The sequence below is a fragment of the Clarias gariepinus genome, chromosome 16 (assembly GCF_024256425.1).
Source record: "Clarias gariepinus isolate MV-2021 ecotype Netherlands chromosome 16, CGAR_prim_01v2, whole genome shotgun sequence".
Classification (NCBI taxonomy): Eukaryota; Metazoa; Chordata; class Actinopteri; order Siluriformes; family Clariidae; genus Clarias; species Clarias gariepinus.
In genome coordinates, this window is record NC_071115.1 from 11,883,224 (window position 1) to 11,901,540 (window position 18,317).

The following is an 18,317-nucleotide window of genomic DNA, read 5'->3' on the forward strand; positions in this document are numbered from 1 at the left end:
CACACACACACACACACACACACACACACACAGTTACAGTGAGCACCAACTTTCATAAGGCAGTGTGCCAAAAGACATCATCCTGTGTACATCTGGAGCTGTGCAACTGGTGCTATTCTGACCACGTCTGCTATTTCATCATGGACAGCAAGTTGGAACATAGAATAAACGTGATATTCTGTATGAAACTAGGCAAATTTTCAGATTCGGCAAGGTTACCACAATGCTGCAAGGAGTCATTCGAGAGTGTTTGGAGTGGCACGTGCGCTTCAACATCAAGAGTGAAACAACATCACTGGAAGATGACGACAGATCAAGAAGACCTTCAACAAGCTCAACCCTTGAAAATGTCAAAACCATTTGGCAACCTGTGCATGATAATTTTGAATAGAAGAACAATCCATAGGCGTGCCATGGATGACCCATCCTTCATGTCGAGGATCATTACCGGAGATTAAACTTGGGTGTATGAGTACAACACGGAAACAAAGCAACAGTCTTTACAATAGAAGAGCCCATCATCTCCATAACTGAAACATCAGAGGCAGGTCTGTATCTCAACCAAGTGCAAGTTTATAATTGAGAATTCATCCCCAGGGGCCAGACAATAGCAAATTCTGGATTTAACTAATCAGTTAGACAAGATCCTTCCACTGCATATTAATTGCAGTGATTAATACATTATGCTCATACAGCTCATTTCTTAAACAAACATGTCAAAGAAGATATCTTGTGATCATGGCAAATATGTTACTGTGTTTCAGAAGGGTCAAATCGATTTCCCTGCATCAGCAACAAAAACAACAAAGGAGATTGCTGAAACTACTAAAATTGGGGTGAGATCTAAAACGCATTATTAAAACATGGACGGATAGCGGTCAGAAAAAAAAAATTGTGATCAGAGATCATGTAAACATTTGGTGAAATCAAATCATAAAAAAAGAACTCGTGGCTATGTTTAATAAAGATAATCTCCATACTCACAATGTGAGAACTCAAGGGACAGCGACATGAGACTAGACAGCGGTGTAGCCTCTTAAGAAAGCTACTTATCAGTCAGGCTAATCAGAAGGCTTCAATTTGCTAGTAAGCATAAAGAATGGACTTTAGAGTATTGGAAAAAGGTCATGCGGTCTGATTAGCCCAGATTTATCCTATTCCAGTGTGATGGGTGCATCGGGTTAAGAAGAGAAGTACAAGCGCCAGGGTTCTCACTAGATCAAGAAAATATGATCATATAACCCCATATTATCATCCCTGAACTGGCTACCTGTTAAGTTTAGAATTAATTACAAACTAGTATTACTTACGTACAAGGCTATAAATAGTTTAGCTCCCACATACTGTATCTAGCCAGTCTTCTGATACGCTACAATCCAACACGTTCCTTAAGATAAAAAAACTCCGGACTTCTGGTAATTCCCCAGAATATCAAAATCTACAAAAGGGGGTAGGATGTTTTCATATTTAGCTCTAAAGGTTTGGAACAGCCTTCCAGACAATGTTCGGGTCTCAGACACGTTTCCTCGTTTAAATGTAGACTATTGCCATCTTGGGGAGTTTTTCCTTGCCACTGACGCCGTCACCCTTGGCTTGATCATCAGGGACAATCTCATTATTATCTAAACACATTTTTCTCCCACATACACACTTCCATGAATTTTCTTCTCAAATCTTCTTTTCATTTTGGTGAAGCTGCTTTGAGACAATGATCATTGTTAAAAGCACTATATAAATAAAATTGAATTGAATTGAATTAAGTGATGCACCAATCAAGTCTAGTGCTAACGTACCATATTTAGTTTTTTAATAAACAAGTAACCAATCAAACAAGAAAATACATTTTTACGAACTTAAGTAAATCGCAGTTAATAGCAGTTTCCAGAACTAAAGTAGCTAAATTAAACAGTACATACAAAATTGTTTGAGAACACTTGCACCATTTAGTTTTGCACGTAGTCACCTAACATTTATTTTACATTTTCAAGAATTTCATACTGCAAAAAATATATATTTAAATGCCAAAGAAGCTGTGTCATTTTCATATAATTTCTAATAAATATTTTCCTACTCTGGTTATTGAATCTAACACAGTATCAGAAATAAGCAGAAATAAAGCAGATTTTATTCAATAAACAGTAGCCTTGAAGGTCCCATACAGAAACAACACTCAAAAGCATTATTTAAAACATTAAAACTTTAATTTATGTAATAAGACTCATATTTTCATATATAATTTTACAAAACAACATAAATCAAGGTACACTATATTACCAAAAGTATTCGCTCCACACAGCTTAGGAGTGTGTTTATGGGAATTTTAACTGTTCTTCCACAAGCTCATTTGTGAGGTCAGACACTGATGTTGGACGAGAAGGCCAGGCTCACAGTCTCCGCTCATGTGATGCGTTTTGATTAGCGCGAGAGAAATGCGAAAATGGATGCTGAGGAGGTTTTTAATTTTTTGTTCCAACTTCCAAGTTGCCTGTAGCTTATACGTTAGTCCTAAATAAATTATGTTAAAACATGTATAAACGACTAATTCTTGACCAAAGGCAAAAGAGCTGTGTGCTTGCGCACATTTGAACGAAGGAACTTCTTCGTGCCTGGAACAAGGGATGGTACACTCTAGTGCACTATTTTTCCATTTAATGCTATTTGGGATAGAACCCTAGTAGGTGACAAATTTTTTAAAGTGGTTAAGTGGTAGATAAGACCATTAACAACATACAATATACCACATATGGCCGCATCATCGTACTGTACAACAACACTCCCTCTTGTGTGATATTGCTTAAGAGTAATCTGTGTAATCTGGACCCCACTTTGGAACCACTCATTCACTCCGACTTATAATCTATACCGCTTTATCCTCTACACAGGAGGACAGGGGGGCTGGAACTTATCCCAGGAGACTTAGGGCACAAGGCAGGGTACACTCTGGACAGGGTGGCAAACCATCACAGGGCTGTCGAATAGGACATACATCTGTGAATGACAATCCGGTCCCATCGTTGAGGAAGCTCAGAGTCCACTGCAGTCGTTCCTGTGAAAATGTAATAAGTGGAACATCTGATCCTTGACATTACAGGAAATCGGTCCACATGTACAGTCCTAACATCACTCTAAACAATGTCCAATTTTGAGCCATTAAAGAAGTTCCTGCAAGACTTTAGACATGAAGCTGGCAGTTCGATCACGGCTCCAGCGCACTGAGAAAACTGTCTACCTCAATAGTGTCCAAGCACCAGTGAAGCTCTGGAATAAGTGCATTATACAAAGAAATAAGAGTATTTTTTTAACTCTTTGCTTTTCTGGACAAATCAAAACTCCCGGGTGTCCCGAACACCCCTGATACATTTTGTGAGACTGCCATTTGTAAAATGTATACTTGTTGATCTACTTTCCTGTTTCAGGTCTCAAGCATTTGAAATAACACATTGTAATTAAACAGGCTTTGATTGATGTATGGGTTATCGATTCACCCCCAGCTGACCCTTGACATTTACAAGACTCCAGGGTCATGCAGATTCACTCTGTTAACATTGATTGGACACTGCATGTTTAAATGTGCTGTTCATGGCTAGTCCTGGTCTCTTACAACATCTCACTGACTGGGGTTAAAAAATACTGCAGGATAAAAACACAACAGCACAAACTCACCCACTTGAAAGAAACATCTTTCCTTATCTCCTGTCTGAGATCTGTTTGCATGAAGTGTATAACCAAACTCGACACAGTCCTCAGAACTGAGGAAAAACAATTAATTCAATATTCATTGATGCAAAAGTATTAGTTATTAGGATGTTTTTTTTTATTTACACCATAACTTCATGCAATTCACTATATATCAGTTATATAGGTATATTATGTTTATTAATTGAATTTAGCACCCGCGCTTAGAATTAAATTATACACAAGTATGTTTTAATCAAAGGGTTTACTTTCTTCTTTTTACATGAGAGACACGTCAAAGCATTACTCTCTGGTTTTCATGCAAGATAAAAATCTGTTGCGCCGTAGTTTCAGTCTGTCATGGAAACATCACTCAGCTTGTCTCTCCTTCAACCCAAGGCCGTCCAATACATCCTGCAAACGCTTATCATCTAGACACGCTTTTATTACTCAGCCCAAACCAACAATCTGAGAAGCCTGCTTTTCTTTATTTTTTCATGAATGTCCTCACTTTAGTCTTCCAGAATTTCTTACAATCTTCAAAAAAACATTTCAAATCTCTGCACTGGACCATCTAAATCATAAAGCACTTTCATTTCAATATGAAATTGTGCATGAACATTTCCTTTCTCTGATCTTGTTTAAAAAGCTCAGGAGATTTTTCTGAAGTTTCTTTACTAGTCTTTTACAACTGTTTTATATTATTTCTTAAATGGAAGGTGTTGCCTTGTGTTATTTGTAGAGGTCATTTTCAGTCATATTAACCATTCTAATGATAATCATAATAAATAAAAGTATATGGACTATCTTATGGACAAGCGATAAGTGATTACAGTTAAAGTAAACCACAAAATGAACAAAATATATTTTGCTGATGTGGCACTTTGTCTCCAGTGTTCGCTCTTTATTGACAGTTCCACCCAAAATCACTTTTTTTTTCCTTAAAAATTTCAAGCATCTGTTGTAAACACAAAGTCCAAAAACATATTCAATAAAATGACAAAATAAATTACAAAAAAAAGCCATCTTTTCAAACAAGCGTTGGATATTACTAAACATAAAAGTTAACACAAATATCAAGTTTTCTTTTTTCATCATAAAATGTCTAACTTCTATGAGCTCATGACTAACGCAAATCTCACTGTTAATTAAAACATCCTCACGTTGTAGTTAGCAGTCGGTACAAGAAATCATAGATCAACATAGTTTCTCTTCATGTCACTACACTTCTAGTTCTTCTACCAACAACAATAGCAAAGTGGTCAAACAACAAAACCTTAAAGGGAAAAAAATAAAATAAAACAACTGAAATTGGTCACAACGCATTGACATAAAAGTAAAAGAAAACTATTAATTTAAGAAAATATTGTCCTATGACCAAATTAAATAACAGCACAAGGGGTTGTATGATCACTGGACTCCTGAAATCCCGCGAATCCCTAAGCAAAGTCCATATCCACGTGCGGGTCCGACTGAGCGGACGTCCTTGAGAACTGTGTCTGTCCAGCAGCGCCCTGTGTGCTCAACACCACCTAGTGGTGGCCGACAGGCACGGGTCTCGAGGTTGTAGAGCAAAAAAAAAAAAAAAAAAAAGGGGGGGGGGGGCCCTTTTCAGTTCACAGCACCAGGAACGAGCTGCGGAGGCGCCGGACACACGTCCCTGTGTGTTTACAGCAGAGTCTGCGATATGAAACCTGAGCTTGACACTAGTTATGACTGAAGTGAAAAACGTCAATCAAATGAACAGCAGCATTTTCCTCTGAAAGCAATCTGAGACATGTGCATCAGCCAGAGCAAAGAAAAGGGAGAGATAGAGAGAGAAAGGGGATTAGGGATAGTGGTTCTGTGATTAGCACAGATCACTGTACAGTACGTGGTTAGTTGTAGGGTTTAGTCTGAGCGCACTCAGCCAGTGCACAGTGGGTTTATGTGAGGTAATGAATGTAAAAAGAGCACAAACACTGCACGTCCCCTAAACACTCCCCACACTCCTGGACAACGCAAACACACTTGCTCGAACACACACTCACACTTAAGTATACATGTTCTAGCATCAATTACACAAAGTCAGTTCAACAACACTTCCTCCTCACCTTTAAAAAGTTGTCCTGGTTAAAAAAAAATAAGTAAATAAAAAGTTAAATCCTTGCACATAATGCTTAGGAGAGGTATACACATACAAAAGCACCTAAACATCTACGTGGGCATAATAATCATCCACACAGCATCTCAATTTACGACTCAGTGACAATGTCACACAAGGAAAAAAAAAATGGTGGCATTCTAAGGCTAAAAATCACTTTCAGTATAGAGTAACAAACTGGGAGAAGAAAAAAAAAAAAAAAGCAACCCAAATTCGTATGTCACTATGCAATACTGGAAATAGGGGGTAAAATTGAGATACAGGAAACAAATGATCTTGTGATCTTGTGAGAACAGTTAAGCAGCACAGCAAAGAATTTTGAGGAGAAAAAAAAAAAAAAAAAAAAAAAAACATAACGAACAAGTCTGAATGGCAGTTGAAGCCCACGAATACTGAAACCTCCCCCCCCCCAATATATTGGTATTGCACAACACTGAGGGATTTGAACACGCATACGTGCCATCATTATCATCGTCATCATGAGCACAACGCTTTTCGGTCTTCAATCCATGAAAAGGAGTTTCTTCTGAAATTCAGTATCCATAATCCTCAAGCTTAGTCAGTATAAAATGTTTGCAGCAGCATAATTGGACTGTCACTATTGGGAGGAAAAAAAAGGGGTCTACAGAATTACGAACTGTAGATTTTTTTTTTTTTTTGGACAATGTTAGGATGTTCATCCTGTGCCAAACTTAGCACCAAGCCTAGGCGTTCAGACCTATATAATCTGACAAGAACCAAATGTAAACGGTCATTCATCTCAAGTACAAGCATGCTCCTATAGTCGACTACATCTCCCATGACTCCTGTTTTAACATACGCCTCATCTCATCTCTCTTCTTTCCTCGATACTTTTGAGGAATGCCAAGCAGTGGACCTGAGAAAGCAAAAAAAAAAAAAAAAGACAGGGATTAGAAAGATGTGCAGGGTGAAGGAATGTCTTTTAAAAAAAATTTTTTATTCAAAGTTCAAAAGTGCTCCTCCGTACCTGATGAAGCTCTTGAAAGCGGCACTCTGGGGATTGATGCACAAAGGCACTCTTTTGCCCTGCTGGTGCTCAGTGATGAAACGATGTATGAGCTCTGATAGAAAAGGTAAAAAAAAATGCGTTTTTGAAAGAAGGAACAGTAGCGTGAAACCATACATAAATAAAATGTCCCGAGTAGGAAACAAGGTGATGGTCACATAATTATGTTATATTTATTATGTAAGACAACCTAGATTCTACAGCACCTTGTTTATTGTCCTGATTAGTTTTTCATGTTTAAAAAAAAAAAAAAAAAAAAAAAAAATAGATCCTAAATGGATGTGGGGGGAAAGAAGACAAAAAAAAAACTGTGCAAAACTTGACCTATGGTGTGTAAATGGATGAGTATGTTTGTGTTACTGTAAGAAGAGACATTGCTAGACAAAAAAATAAAATGAATAAATAAATAAATAATTTGGTTGTTTTTAGAAGTACTCCATTTAATATGAGGGTTTGTTCTCACATATGCCTGACTCGATTATTTCTGGTGGAGTTTAGCTAATGCTGTCATGATTAACTGTCAGTATCAGTCTAACACATTTGATTATTTTATAATTTATTAAAAATAAATTTAAGTAAGATTGATGAAGCAATTTCATAATATCTCGGACGTATGTGAATTAGAAGTTTTCACTTAACTTAAAAAAAACAACAATAATAATAATAATAATAATAATAATAATAGTAACAATAACTGTTACTGTTATTATTATTAAGACATTTGTGTTATGTTACAACAAAATGCCTGGTAGAAAGAAAATACTACCTTCACTAACTACCTTTGTACTGAACACAGCCTAACTCCGAAAGATAGCAACTGAATTTAGTTCTGTGGGACTGCACAAGCTTCATATACTGTATGTCTCAGCTGAACTTTGGAATGCATTTTTGTATGGAATGAGGGTTGTGGAATTTGACCCCAATTACACTGTACAGTACTTGCAGTGATTACTATCTTTCAGCTGGCAACAAGTTATTTAACTTTAACTGATGCAGGGAGTAGCTTGTCATTTCAAAGATGTTATGTTTCAGACGGGGCAAATTATTAGCCTGCATCAAAAAAAAAAAAAAAGATTTCTAAAACTTCTAAAATCGGGTCAAACACATTATTAAGACCTTAAAAACTCAAGTGGTACAGATCTGTTCTGGCAACACAGGATAGGTCAGTGATGATTAAAAAAATTATGGGGGGAAAAAAAAAAGCATCTTTTTTGTTCATGGAAACAACAATAATAACAGGTGATCGTGTGTATCTGCGGTATTTATTTGCCCCTGGGTACCATTTTTTTTTTTTGCTTTTTTTTGCCCAGTCATGTTTTTTTAATAGTTGGTTAAAATTTAATAAAAATCTGTTCATCATATTGCTTAGGTTGCGATGGGGGGAAAAATAAAAACAAATAAGAATATGTCACTTCATACTGTATAATTCTGATCCCTATATATACTTATTGACAAAGAAAAAGAATACAAAAAAAAAAAAAATACAAAAGCTAAAATCTGCTGGGTTTTAAGAGGTACAACTTGGGAAAACAGTAGTAAACTATCTTCTTTAAGAAAGAAATGTGGTCGGGGAAAAAAAAATTTAACCTCAACCTCATAGAGAATCTTTGGGATATGCTGGAAAAAACTTTACATAGCGCACCAAGTCTCTCATCATCAATACAAAATCTTGGATAAGAATTAATTCGACTCTGGATGAAAATAAATGTTCAGACATTTTATAAACTTACTGCAAATAAAGCTAAAGCAAATGAACTATTGTGTGTGATCTTTGTTGGGCCGCGCAGTGTATACTGTAGCTTTAAGATTTCCCCTTCATTAGAACGGTTCATGTGCAAAAAGCAAGCTTCACGAAGAAATTTTTTGGCAAAGATCTAAATGGAAGAACTCAAGGGTGCTGCACAGACACCATCCCCACAGGTTACCTTTGGAATGATCTGGAACCCTGACCTCCTGAATTTTTTTTGAGTTTATCAATGATTTTACATTATTATACAGAATATCCAAAAACTGATAGCACACACACACACTAAGCTAAGTATATAATGTGGATTGTGAAACAATGAGAAATCACATGACAGGATATTCACCTTTGCCCTGCCAGACAGAAAGCATGCTTTCCTCATAGCTGTGGCTAAAGGGCCTCTCTGCAGCAGGTTCAAAGTCTCGAGTGTACACCCTGCCGCTCGGTACAGAGTAGCAGCACTTGCACATGCACGTGTGGTAGCGCAAACGTCCCTCATCGAGATATGGGTGAGAGAGCGCGTCGTTGCCAGAGATCCGCTTAGCCTACACAAAAAAAAAACAAAAAAAAAAAAAAAGCCTTAGAAGCGCATACAAGATATGCTGATTATGGTCACAAAATCTATGATGCACATTACAGAACACTATAACACAATTACATTTTTATACTGAATAAACATTTAGCTTGTAACTCAAGATAAAGAATGGCTTAAATTGGTGATTATAAAGAACAAACAAAAAAAATAATTTTTGTGTGTATGCATGTACTCACTGGATCAAAGACTAACATGCGGCAGAGAAGATGAACAGCCTCGTGGGTGGCTCCGTCTGACAGCATGTACAGAACAGACAGTGACGGCTTGCGGAGAAAACGACAGACACCGGGATAATAAAGGAGAGTAATTGAATGTCAGCAAACAAAGAGTCAGTGAGTAATACACATCAAGTTATTGAGTCGATTAGTTCGGGAAAGCTCAGTTATGAATTTTTTGCAATGTGAACGTAATTTTTCTTTCACAATAGAAAACCAAACTGACTTTACTGCAGACACTTGATCAGATGTTTCAGTTGTGTTTTTGCTATCTCTCAATGAGGATCTAATAGCAGTATAGTTGGGCTGTTTATTGTTGAGTGATGTGGGGTGCAGTACCATGCAACAAACACACCAGCACCCACACACCAAAAAAAAAAAAAAAAAAAAAAAAAAGCACAGACTTGTATGGATTTTAGCCTGCTGCTTGTTGATTGACCTGCACAAACAATTAAGCCTGATATTACAAATACTGAATTAATGTTTAAAGAAAATTACCATAATACAGCGTACCACTTCAGAGCACACTTCATTTTCAGTGTGTTTATATCAGGCAAAAAAAAAGGGAAATTCAAATTGGGTTTCCCTTTTTATATAAAATTAGCCAAACTTCAACAAATAGTTCCATTTCTGAAAGACATGGCATATTACCGGTTTGTGAGGTCCTCTTAGGATGTGTGCTCGAGCGCCCTCACATGCAGATACCATGGCAGACAGTGGAGGAGTTCCCAGTAAATCCGTTATCAGATCCAACTACACAAGAGAAAAAGCATTGGATAAGACATCAAATATTTTTGTGTTTTTCAATTTCCCCATCAGTTTGGTCCCTTGCCAATCCCTGTGGGGAGGGTGAAGACCATGATGTGCTTCCCCTGCGACATTCTTTTACCACAACTTTTTAACCTACTGTATATGCAGTGTCACAGACTAATATAATCCGCTCAGAGCAAATAGTTACCAACCCTATTCCACACTTGTGCCACAGATAGCTGTTTCGCTAGCATGGCTGTCAGAGGGAGCGTACATACTGGACATCCCTCCCTCCCATTCCCTTGGCTTGTGACCACAGACGCCTGAGGCATCATGGGATTCAATCCCTCAGCAACAGTGTGAAGGCTGCGCCACTCAAGACTTATTTGAGAACTTTTTTCGTACAATTTGTTTGACCATATTTTACTATTTAAAGTTATTATACAAACTTACCATATCTGCCCGGCATTGTATTCAAAACACGGACTTTGTTCCTACTTACAAATTAAAGTGTCTGGTTATTTTGTCACACAATCACGTGAGGACGAGGCGCAAAGTGCATAGGTGTGCCTAGTGACCAGTCGTGGTTTTACATCTTTATAGAACAAACAGGTCATGAGATCACATGATGGTCAATATCATTTGCTTTGCAACTTTCCCAGTGAGGAATATTATTGACTATTATATACACAAAAATCATACCTAAATTTTTAGTACCCAAAATCATGCTTGTGTATCAGTATTGTATTATATAATACAAAGGGCAATAAATGAGTTCCTGGGAGGCCAGCGTTTCAGGCAGACCAATGGGACACCAACGTTTCCATTAGTGCTTGGATACCATCAAGGTAGAAAGTTCTCAGTATGCCGGAGCCATAATCGCCTGCTTAAAACGCTGACCTCCCAGGAATTCCTTTAATGCCCCCAAGATGTGGAAATGGCTTAGAGTGAGGTCAGAACTGCACGGATACAGATGTGGCAATAACTCCCAGCCAAGTCCCTGTAATGTGCAGGTGGTGTTCTTGAATGATTGTGTGCACAGTTCCCAAAGACAGATGCACATCTTCCTCAAGTAAGAAACAAGTTATCCCTGGATTTTCCAGAACCAGGTATTCCACTCCCTGAATGTTCACCGAAGTGACTTGGCCAGAATGGTTATTCACGGATGTACGGCTTTCTTTGAAAAGAGTTTGCATGGTTCAAATATTTTACTCCAGCTAAGAGTCTCTTCACCATGCTCTGCTTGAATCTTCTGTTAATGCCAATTGGTTTTACTCCGTCATTTACAAGAATTTCATTAGATGCCCCGACCTGTACAATCGAAAGCACATTCTAACTAGGACCTATTTACACTATGCACATTTTACCATGGGCAATTAGCAAGTTAAAAAGCAAGTGTGTAGGTGCTACAGTTTTGAGTCAGTACCTGCTGGATGGGGCTCTGAGCCTGAAAGAGGATTCGGCGGCCAAGTAACTCAGCGAAGATGCAGCCCACAGACCAGATGTCGATGGCTGACCCGTAATGCCGTGAGCCCATCAGAACCTCAGGGGCCCTGTAGTACTGCGTCACAACTTCTTGCGTCATGTGACGTGAGGAGTCAGGCTCTTCAACTCGAGCCAGCCCAAAATCACAAATCTGGTAAAACGATACATATACACAACTGTGATCATGTAACCACAGAAAAGTATGTTAAAGTATGTTATCACATGTCCATCACAACGATATGTGGTTTCATCCCAAAACTGCTGCCATAAACTCTTAAAAAATAAAAAAATTTGTTTAGAATCATTGTATATAGAAATATAAAATTTCCGCTTCACTGGATCCAAAGCTGTTCCAGCGAGAAACAAAACAGTCTCCAAGAAGACAGTGTTCATCAAGAGGGAAGTGGAAGAACTTGAGTACCCAGAACAGAGCCCTGACCTTAACCCCACTAAACACCTAAGGGAGGTTTTCCCCCAGGCCTCTTTAGTGCACAATCCCCCCCATAGCAAACTTTAATGGAATTTTATCTTCAACAAAGCGGGACTAAATCTTAAATGGGACGTTCAGAAAGTAGCCTTGGGTGTGATGGTCAGACGTCCACATACTTTTAACATTAGTGTATTTTGAACAGCCACATCTAATTCAAAGAGTGATCAAGTACCTTGAGGAGACAGTTACTGTTGACTAGCAGGTTCCCTGGTTTAATGTCTCTATGTAGAATTCCAGCAGAATGCAGGTATTTCAGGCCTTAGGGGAGAAAAACAAATCATACCTCAGTAAAGCTCAGTTTACACGCTGGTGTTCTGTACGGTCATTAATTATCCAAAACCAAAAGAATGGGCATAACTGCCCATAAATTAAGTACATCTAAGCCTTAAAGAATGAACATAACGTGGAAATATGGGTGGGTGACACTTTCCTGTTATTATGTTTGCTAACATTTAAACATCTCAAAAAACATAATTTAGCAAACATTCCACAACTAGGTTTAAGACAACTTTTTCCCCCTCTCCTTATATTGTGGGAACCAGTGGTCTTCACATTATAGAAACACTGTTAAGAAGTTTGCTTTGCAGCTAAACAGCAAAAGAAGTAATGAACCTTTGACAGTCTGAAACTTGACAAGAAAACTGTCTGTAAACCTGGGCGAAGTCCATGAAAACCACTGATAGCTAGGTTACCTTCAGACGCGTCAGCGATTTTACAATAATACTCTGGACTATTTTTACCTGCCCTCTGTAAGCTTTTAGAAGAAATGGCATGTACTCATCCTCACCGAGGTTTCCTATAACAACTCACCCCTGAGTATCTGGTAAAGGAACACTTTTATGTGGTCGGTTGTTAGAGGCTGAGGAGACACTATGACTTTGTGGAGGTCACTCTGCATCAGCTCTGTAATCACATATCTATTGCAAAACTACAGTCAAGGAACATCTTTCAATAATAATAATAATAATAAAAAAAAAAAAAAACATCTGTTCCATTGATCTAATTACAGTTTTACATAATGGAAAAAAGTATAGATGAGGGAACATCTGTCACTAGTGAGGCACAGATGCCCGAAAGAGCAAAGGATACATCTCTTCAAAGCAATCGATCTGTGGAGGCTGCAGAATATCCAGAGCAGACAACACCTGAAAACATAAATCATCTTCAAGTCAAACATCAAATACGTTTCAACCAATAAACTCATAAATCCTTTATTCTCACAATAATTCTTAAAAAATCTAGAGTCAAGCTTTGTCCCCTTTAAGAATGCAGAAATACCATCCAGGTGTTTAGACCTGAAGCAGGCTTGAATATTATCCCTGCACAAACACATAATTAGACGCTCTGCACAGAATTTGAACAGACCATCCGATAACGTATAAATAAGTATATAAAAAAAATATACAAAAAAAAAAAAAAAAGACATTAAAAAGATATAAAAGGTATAAACTTTAAGAGAAACCAGACTCAAAAGGGATCCATCCAGAACTGAATAGTGTGACTGAGAGTACTTTCTCTACTTTAACTGTAACAACAGACTTGTGATTAAATGATTAATACCATCTTGGCCTTTTGTAGAATATTAGCTCACAAACGTGAGTATACTTTTAAAACTTTTTTGCTATTGCCATTACAGTGTTCGGGACTTCCACTTCAGTTTCATGTCACCTGAGGAGTAGACAAACTCTAAGTTTAAAGGTGGAGTTAACAATTTTATTACAAAAAAATATTTAATCAAATTCAGAGTAGGCCTCCTAACTAGGGGTGGGCGATATACACGGTTAGACACGGATAACCATGCAATACACATTCACTTCTATGGGAAGGCAAACACAAAGTGGGACGAAACGGCACCCGATTAAGCCGGCGTGGGCAAATCAAATATCCAGACCCGGTGGATTGCGCAGTGCGGTCCAACTTGAGCAACGCTGCTCGAATCACAAACCTGCGCGGCGCTGATGGAAATAAACAGCGCCGACAATCAAATTACATTTTACCCCGCTGAAACGCGCACATACAAACCAGGCATGGCAAGGCAGAAACAATATTAAACAGTCCTGACCTAAAAAACAGTGGGTCGCACAGGTTTGTAATTCAAGCGGCGCTGCTCAGGTTGGTCCGCGCTACACGATCCACCGGGCTGTGCGAATAAACCAGATCATCTCCTCGCTATCCAGATAGTCGTGCTGTGCTGTCCACTGGGCCGCGCAGATATTTGGTTCAATTGGATGCGACGGTATCGTCCAACTTTTTATGTGTTTGGCTTCAGATACACTTCGACAATGGAAGAAGACGGTGCAGCAGCAGTGAGTTTGCTTACATGTGACAAAAAAGGTGCATCGTCTGTGGTGTGGAATTGGTTTGGGTATAAGAAAAGTGATACGAATGCGATGAATGTGATTTGCAAGGTACGCAAGTGCACTGTTTTAACAAGTGGTGGAAACACATTAAACCTTCTCTATCATCTGAAATCCAAGCATCCAAACGAATATGGCCAAAGTAAAAAAATGCGGCAAACCTCAGCAATTTACCGGTGGTCCTTAACTTGATTTTTAAAATAAAATTACATTATGTAAAACAGTTTCTTTGTGTTTAAATTTTTATTTATGCATTTTTAGATACAAATTGGCATATTGTGATATCGTTATCAAGGTAGAAAATTGCTTCTACCGTGATAAAAGATTTTGGTTATATCGCCCACCCCTACTCCTAACCGTTTGCTAGATGTCTGTTCTGTGTGTAGGCTTAGGAAAAACAACAAACAAACAGCCTGCAACCGGTGGTCCTCATACTTGATGAGGATTTATAATAGCATTGGTCACCTAGGCCATCTGTTAGTGTCACAGCCTTGGCATTGCGCATTAATGAATTTGGGAGCAGGGTTTCTGAATGAGGATTTAAAAAAAAAGGATGCATTTTTTTCGCTTTTCTTCTATTGCTAAATCCTCTTTTAAAATAAAAAAATAATAAATCGACAGCCGAGATTGTGTCACTGATTCTCTTTGGGTGATTGGGCTCTAAAACGACTGTCAGTGATCGTGGCTTATTAAGCAATCGAAGTCTAGTAATCTCAACCAAAATTATTATTTTCTAAAAGACAGTATGATTTTTGTTTGGAGTATAAAAACTGCTTAAGAAAAATTTGTACCCCTCTGTTCAGCCAGGCAAATTCCCACAACCTTTAGATGCAATACAAATACAATACTGGTTGTAACAAATTAAATGCTTCTGACACTAATTGGAAATTAATCAATTCTTACTTCATCTTCCATACTGGTTATCCTGTGGACAGGGTCACGGTGGGCTGGAGCCTATCTCAGGCATCTTAGGGCACAAGGCGCAAAAACAACACAACATGCAATTTGGGAACCCGCCAAGCCAGGAGAGAACATGCAAACTCCCCATGCACAGACTCGAAATGGAAATCAAACCCTCGACCTTGGAAGTGCAAGGTCACAGTGCTAACCACTACGCCGCCGTACCATAATCAGAAATTAATGTATTTTGGAATTGGGTTAAAACTGAAGCCTTGGGAATAAGAAATGAGACGGCTGTAGTTATTATTAATGAGTAGGCAGTGTAACAAGGAACCATTAAGCTCTTTCTAAAAGTAAAAAGAAGCCTCACGTTGTCATGTTTGAAGAAGCACAACATGCGGAGCTCCCTGAAGACACGCTTACAGGAGACCAGGTTCTGGAAGACATTGGGCATTTTCTTGAGAGCAACTTTCCGTCCATCCCGGGGGTCCGTCACTGACCTGAGGGAGTAAAGACAGACATTACACACACTGATGTGAACGGAGCCCCTCTCGTGGTGATATCGGGGGGGGGGGGCCGTCTTTGGATTACTTTTGGTATGTCCTGACCACTGCAGCCTGGGAACATCCCATAAGTGCTGCAGTTTTAAAGTTGCTCTACCCTAGTTGTCCAGCCATTACGATTTGTTCCGTCTCACAGTAGCTAGATTTTCAATATATTGTTACAATGAAGGCTGGACGTGCGTTTTGGGATACATTAGGCATCAGGTGAAGCTTTTTTCCTAGCGTTGAGGTGTTCGAAGCAGAACATAAAATGGGCAAGTATAAGGATTTGAATGACTTTGACAAAAACCAAATTGTGATGGCTAGAGGACTGTTTCAGAGCAACTACAATACTGCATCTCTTGTAGCGAAGGCTGGCCAGTGTAGTCCGATCCAAGAGATCAAATTGATGAAAAGGTTAATGCTGGTTGTGACAGAAAGGAGTCAACACAAAGTGCATCAGTTTCCACGCCTTAGTAAGTAAGTCGTGGGCAAAGAATCCACCCCCAATCCACCCCTTAATGTCACCAGAGGGGCTCCGTAGTTGTGCCTCCACGACACGACACAGATTTCCCCAAAATGAGACAAATATTAAAACCTGGAAGCGAGCACTAGGTCAGCACCGACCTTAGTTAAGTAGTTAAAGCCTTGGAGGAAGCCTGCACTCACCACACGACACCGAAGGCTCCGTAGCCGATCGGCCTGTCGGGCTCCATCTCAGGCGGACACGGCACCTCGCTGGCCGGGCTGCTGTGAGGCTGAGGCACCGCTGCTCCTCCGCCTGTGCTCCCTCCGAGAGTCGCCGGGTGTCGCGGGGTCTCGACTGGCTGACTGGGCCCGGCTGGGTTCTGGGAGCCGTTTAACCCGCTGCAGGCTGCGTTACTTCCCGAAGTGTTCACACAGAAATATTTGTGGCCCAGATCCGAGGCAGGGAACAGGTTTCCACACACGGCGGGCCGAGCGGAGCCATGGAAGGCCATTTCTGTTAGAGCGAGCCGGCGGTCCAGGAGGATTGGCTACGTCGAGCCACGCTTATCAATCCCATTAAAATACTTACATTAAAATAGCGGAGAATTTAAATAGACACGGTGTTAAAACGTCACTGCAGCTGAACACTGCTGGAGTTCGCACAACTTGGTTATATGAGCTAGGGCTAGTTAAGGCTTGCTGAGGTAGCTACGGTTAGTTAGGGTTACTTTAGGCTAGATAAGACACTACAGAGGGCGCATGTTGCACAGCCCCTACAGCAAAGGGACAAAATAATCACTGAGACACGGCTGTCTGTCTGTCCGCCCAGACCATACACGGTAGTCTGGTTAGCTAAGCTAGTCAGTCAATAATCTTCATAAACTCTGCGACAGGACAACAAACTAGCCTGAATTTAACATTGCGCAATAATCGTTCACATAGAAATACTTATTTAGACTTTATTTAGTCCAAACCGCGTTTGGGGAACGAACTATGACGTTACGCCTGCTCTCCTAGTCGTCAAGGCGATTCTAGCTAATCATCTTTGTTTGCTAGCTAACGTTAGCGCTGCTTGTTTAACCGGCGAATTAAAAACTGTTACGTTAAAACACACCAAGAGTGTTTATCTCGTCGATAAATACGTAGTTAAAATCTTTAAATAATAATAATAAAAAAACAACAACAAAAACGTCTCGGTGGGAATGAAGAGAACGCAAGCGCTTCTTATCTACTGCTGTTCGCAAAGTTAGCCTTTTAGCAAAGCCGCTACTAACATCCAAGCCGGCTCGCGCCGCGGCGTCCCACGTTAAAGAATCGGAACAACACGCATTATTTTGGACGCTTGGGTGCCGTCGTAGTCCATCGCCGCGGTGTTTACCCCCTCAACTCATTTTCCCGTGGACTCCAGGCGTTCTGTGGCTTTCTCTTTATCTGCAATCAGCTGTTGGAAACAGTGGCAGGATGAGGAAGGAGGAGTTGGGGGATGGAGACGTAGTTAAACATGGGGGAGGGGAGCACTACCGGTGTAAACAACGCACGAGGCCACGCTTTAACCGTTTCACCACCTAAATTTAGCATTGCGTTAGTTTAAATGTAGGTTATAACTTTATTAGAATGACTAGTACATCATTTGCGAGGAATGAAGTGATTTTAACATGTAGGCTCATACATACCTTCTTACTGACAGTAGGACATTATATGATCTCCTGTTTAGAAATATAAATTGCTTGGTCTCCAGGTGGTGTTTGCTTAGGTAGTTCCGTCACAGACGTGTGACAGGTGTCCCTTGCCAAATGTAACAGTAGGCAGCGGCATCCCCAACTTTTATATCATGCTGTGAGCAACGTTGTGTTCCCCACCAGATGTAATGGTAGACAGCGTCGCGTTCCCCACCAAATGTAACAGGAGGCAACGTCGCGTTCCCCA

At 39.6% G+C, this 18,317-nt stretch overlaps 1 protein-coding gene across 1 annotated transcript; it reads right to left on the reverse strand.

Moving 5' to 3' along the window:
• Nucleotides 1-4,492: 4,492 nt before the first annotated feature.
• nlk1 (nemo-like kinase, type 1) lies at nt 4,493-17,856 on the reverse strand. The gene is made up of 11 exons (XM_053515329.1): nt 16,593-17,856; nt 15,752-15,881; nt 13,214-13,269; nt 12,935-13,041; nt 12,297-12,382; nt 11,576-11,785; nt 10,051-10,152; nt 9,361-9,447; nt 8,936-9,134; nt 6,807-6,900; nt 4,493-6,695 (listed from the first exon to the last, which is right to left on the reverse strand). Exons 1-11 carry the CDS (start codon nt 16,901-16,903, stop codon nt 6,647-6,649), a joined length of 1,431 nt encoding a protein of 476 aa, XP_053371304.1. The 5' UTR covers nt 16,904-17,856; the 3' UTR covers nt 4,493-6,646.
• Nucleotides 17,857-18,317: the final 461 nt, after the last annotated feature.

Coding starts and splice junctions, on each gene's coding strand:
- nlk1 (XM_053515329.1), bottom strand. CDS start 16,903: ATGGCCTTCCATGGCTCCGCTCGGCCCGCCGTGTGTGGAAACCTGTTC. Junction 13,270..15,751: donor GCTTCTTCAAACATGACAAC/GTGAGGCTTCTT, acceptor TTATGTTTTCAG/GTGTTGTCTGCTCTGGATAT. Junction 9,135..9,360: donor GCATGTTAGTCTTTGATCCA/GTGAGTACATGC, acceptor TTTTTTGTGTAG/GCTAAGCGGATCTCTGGCAA.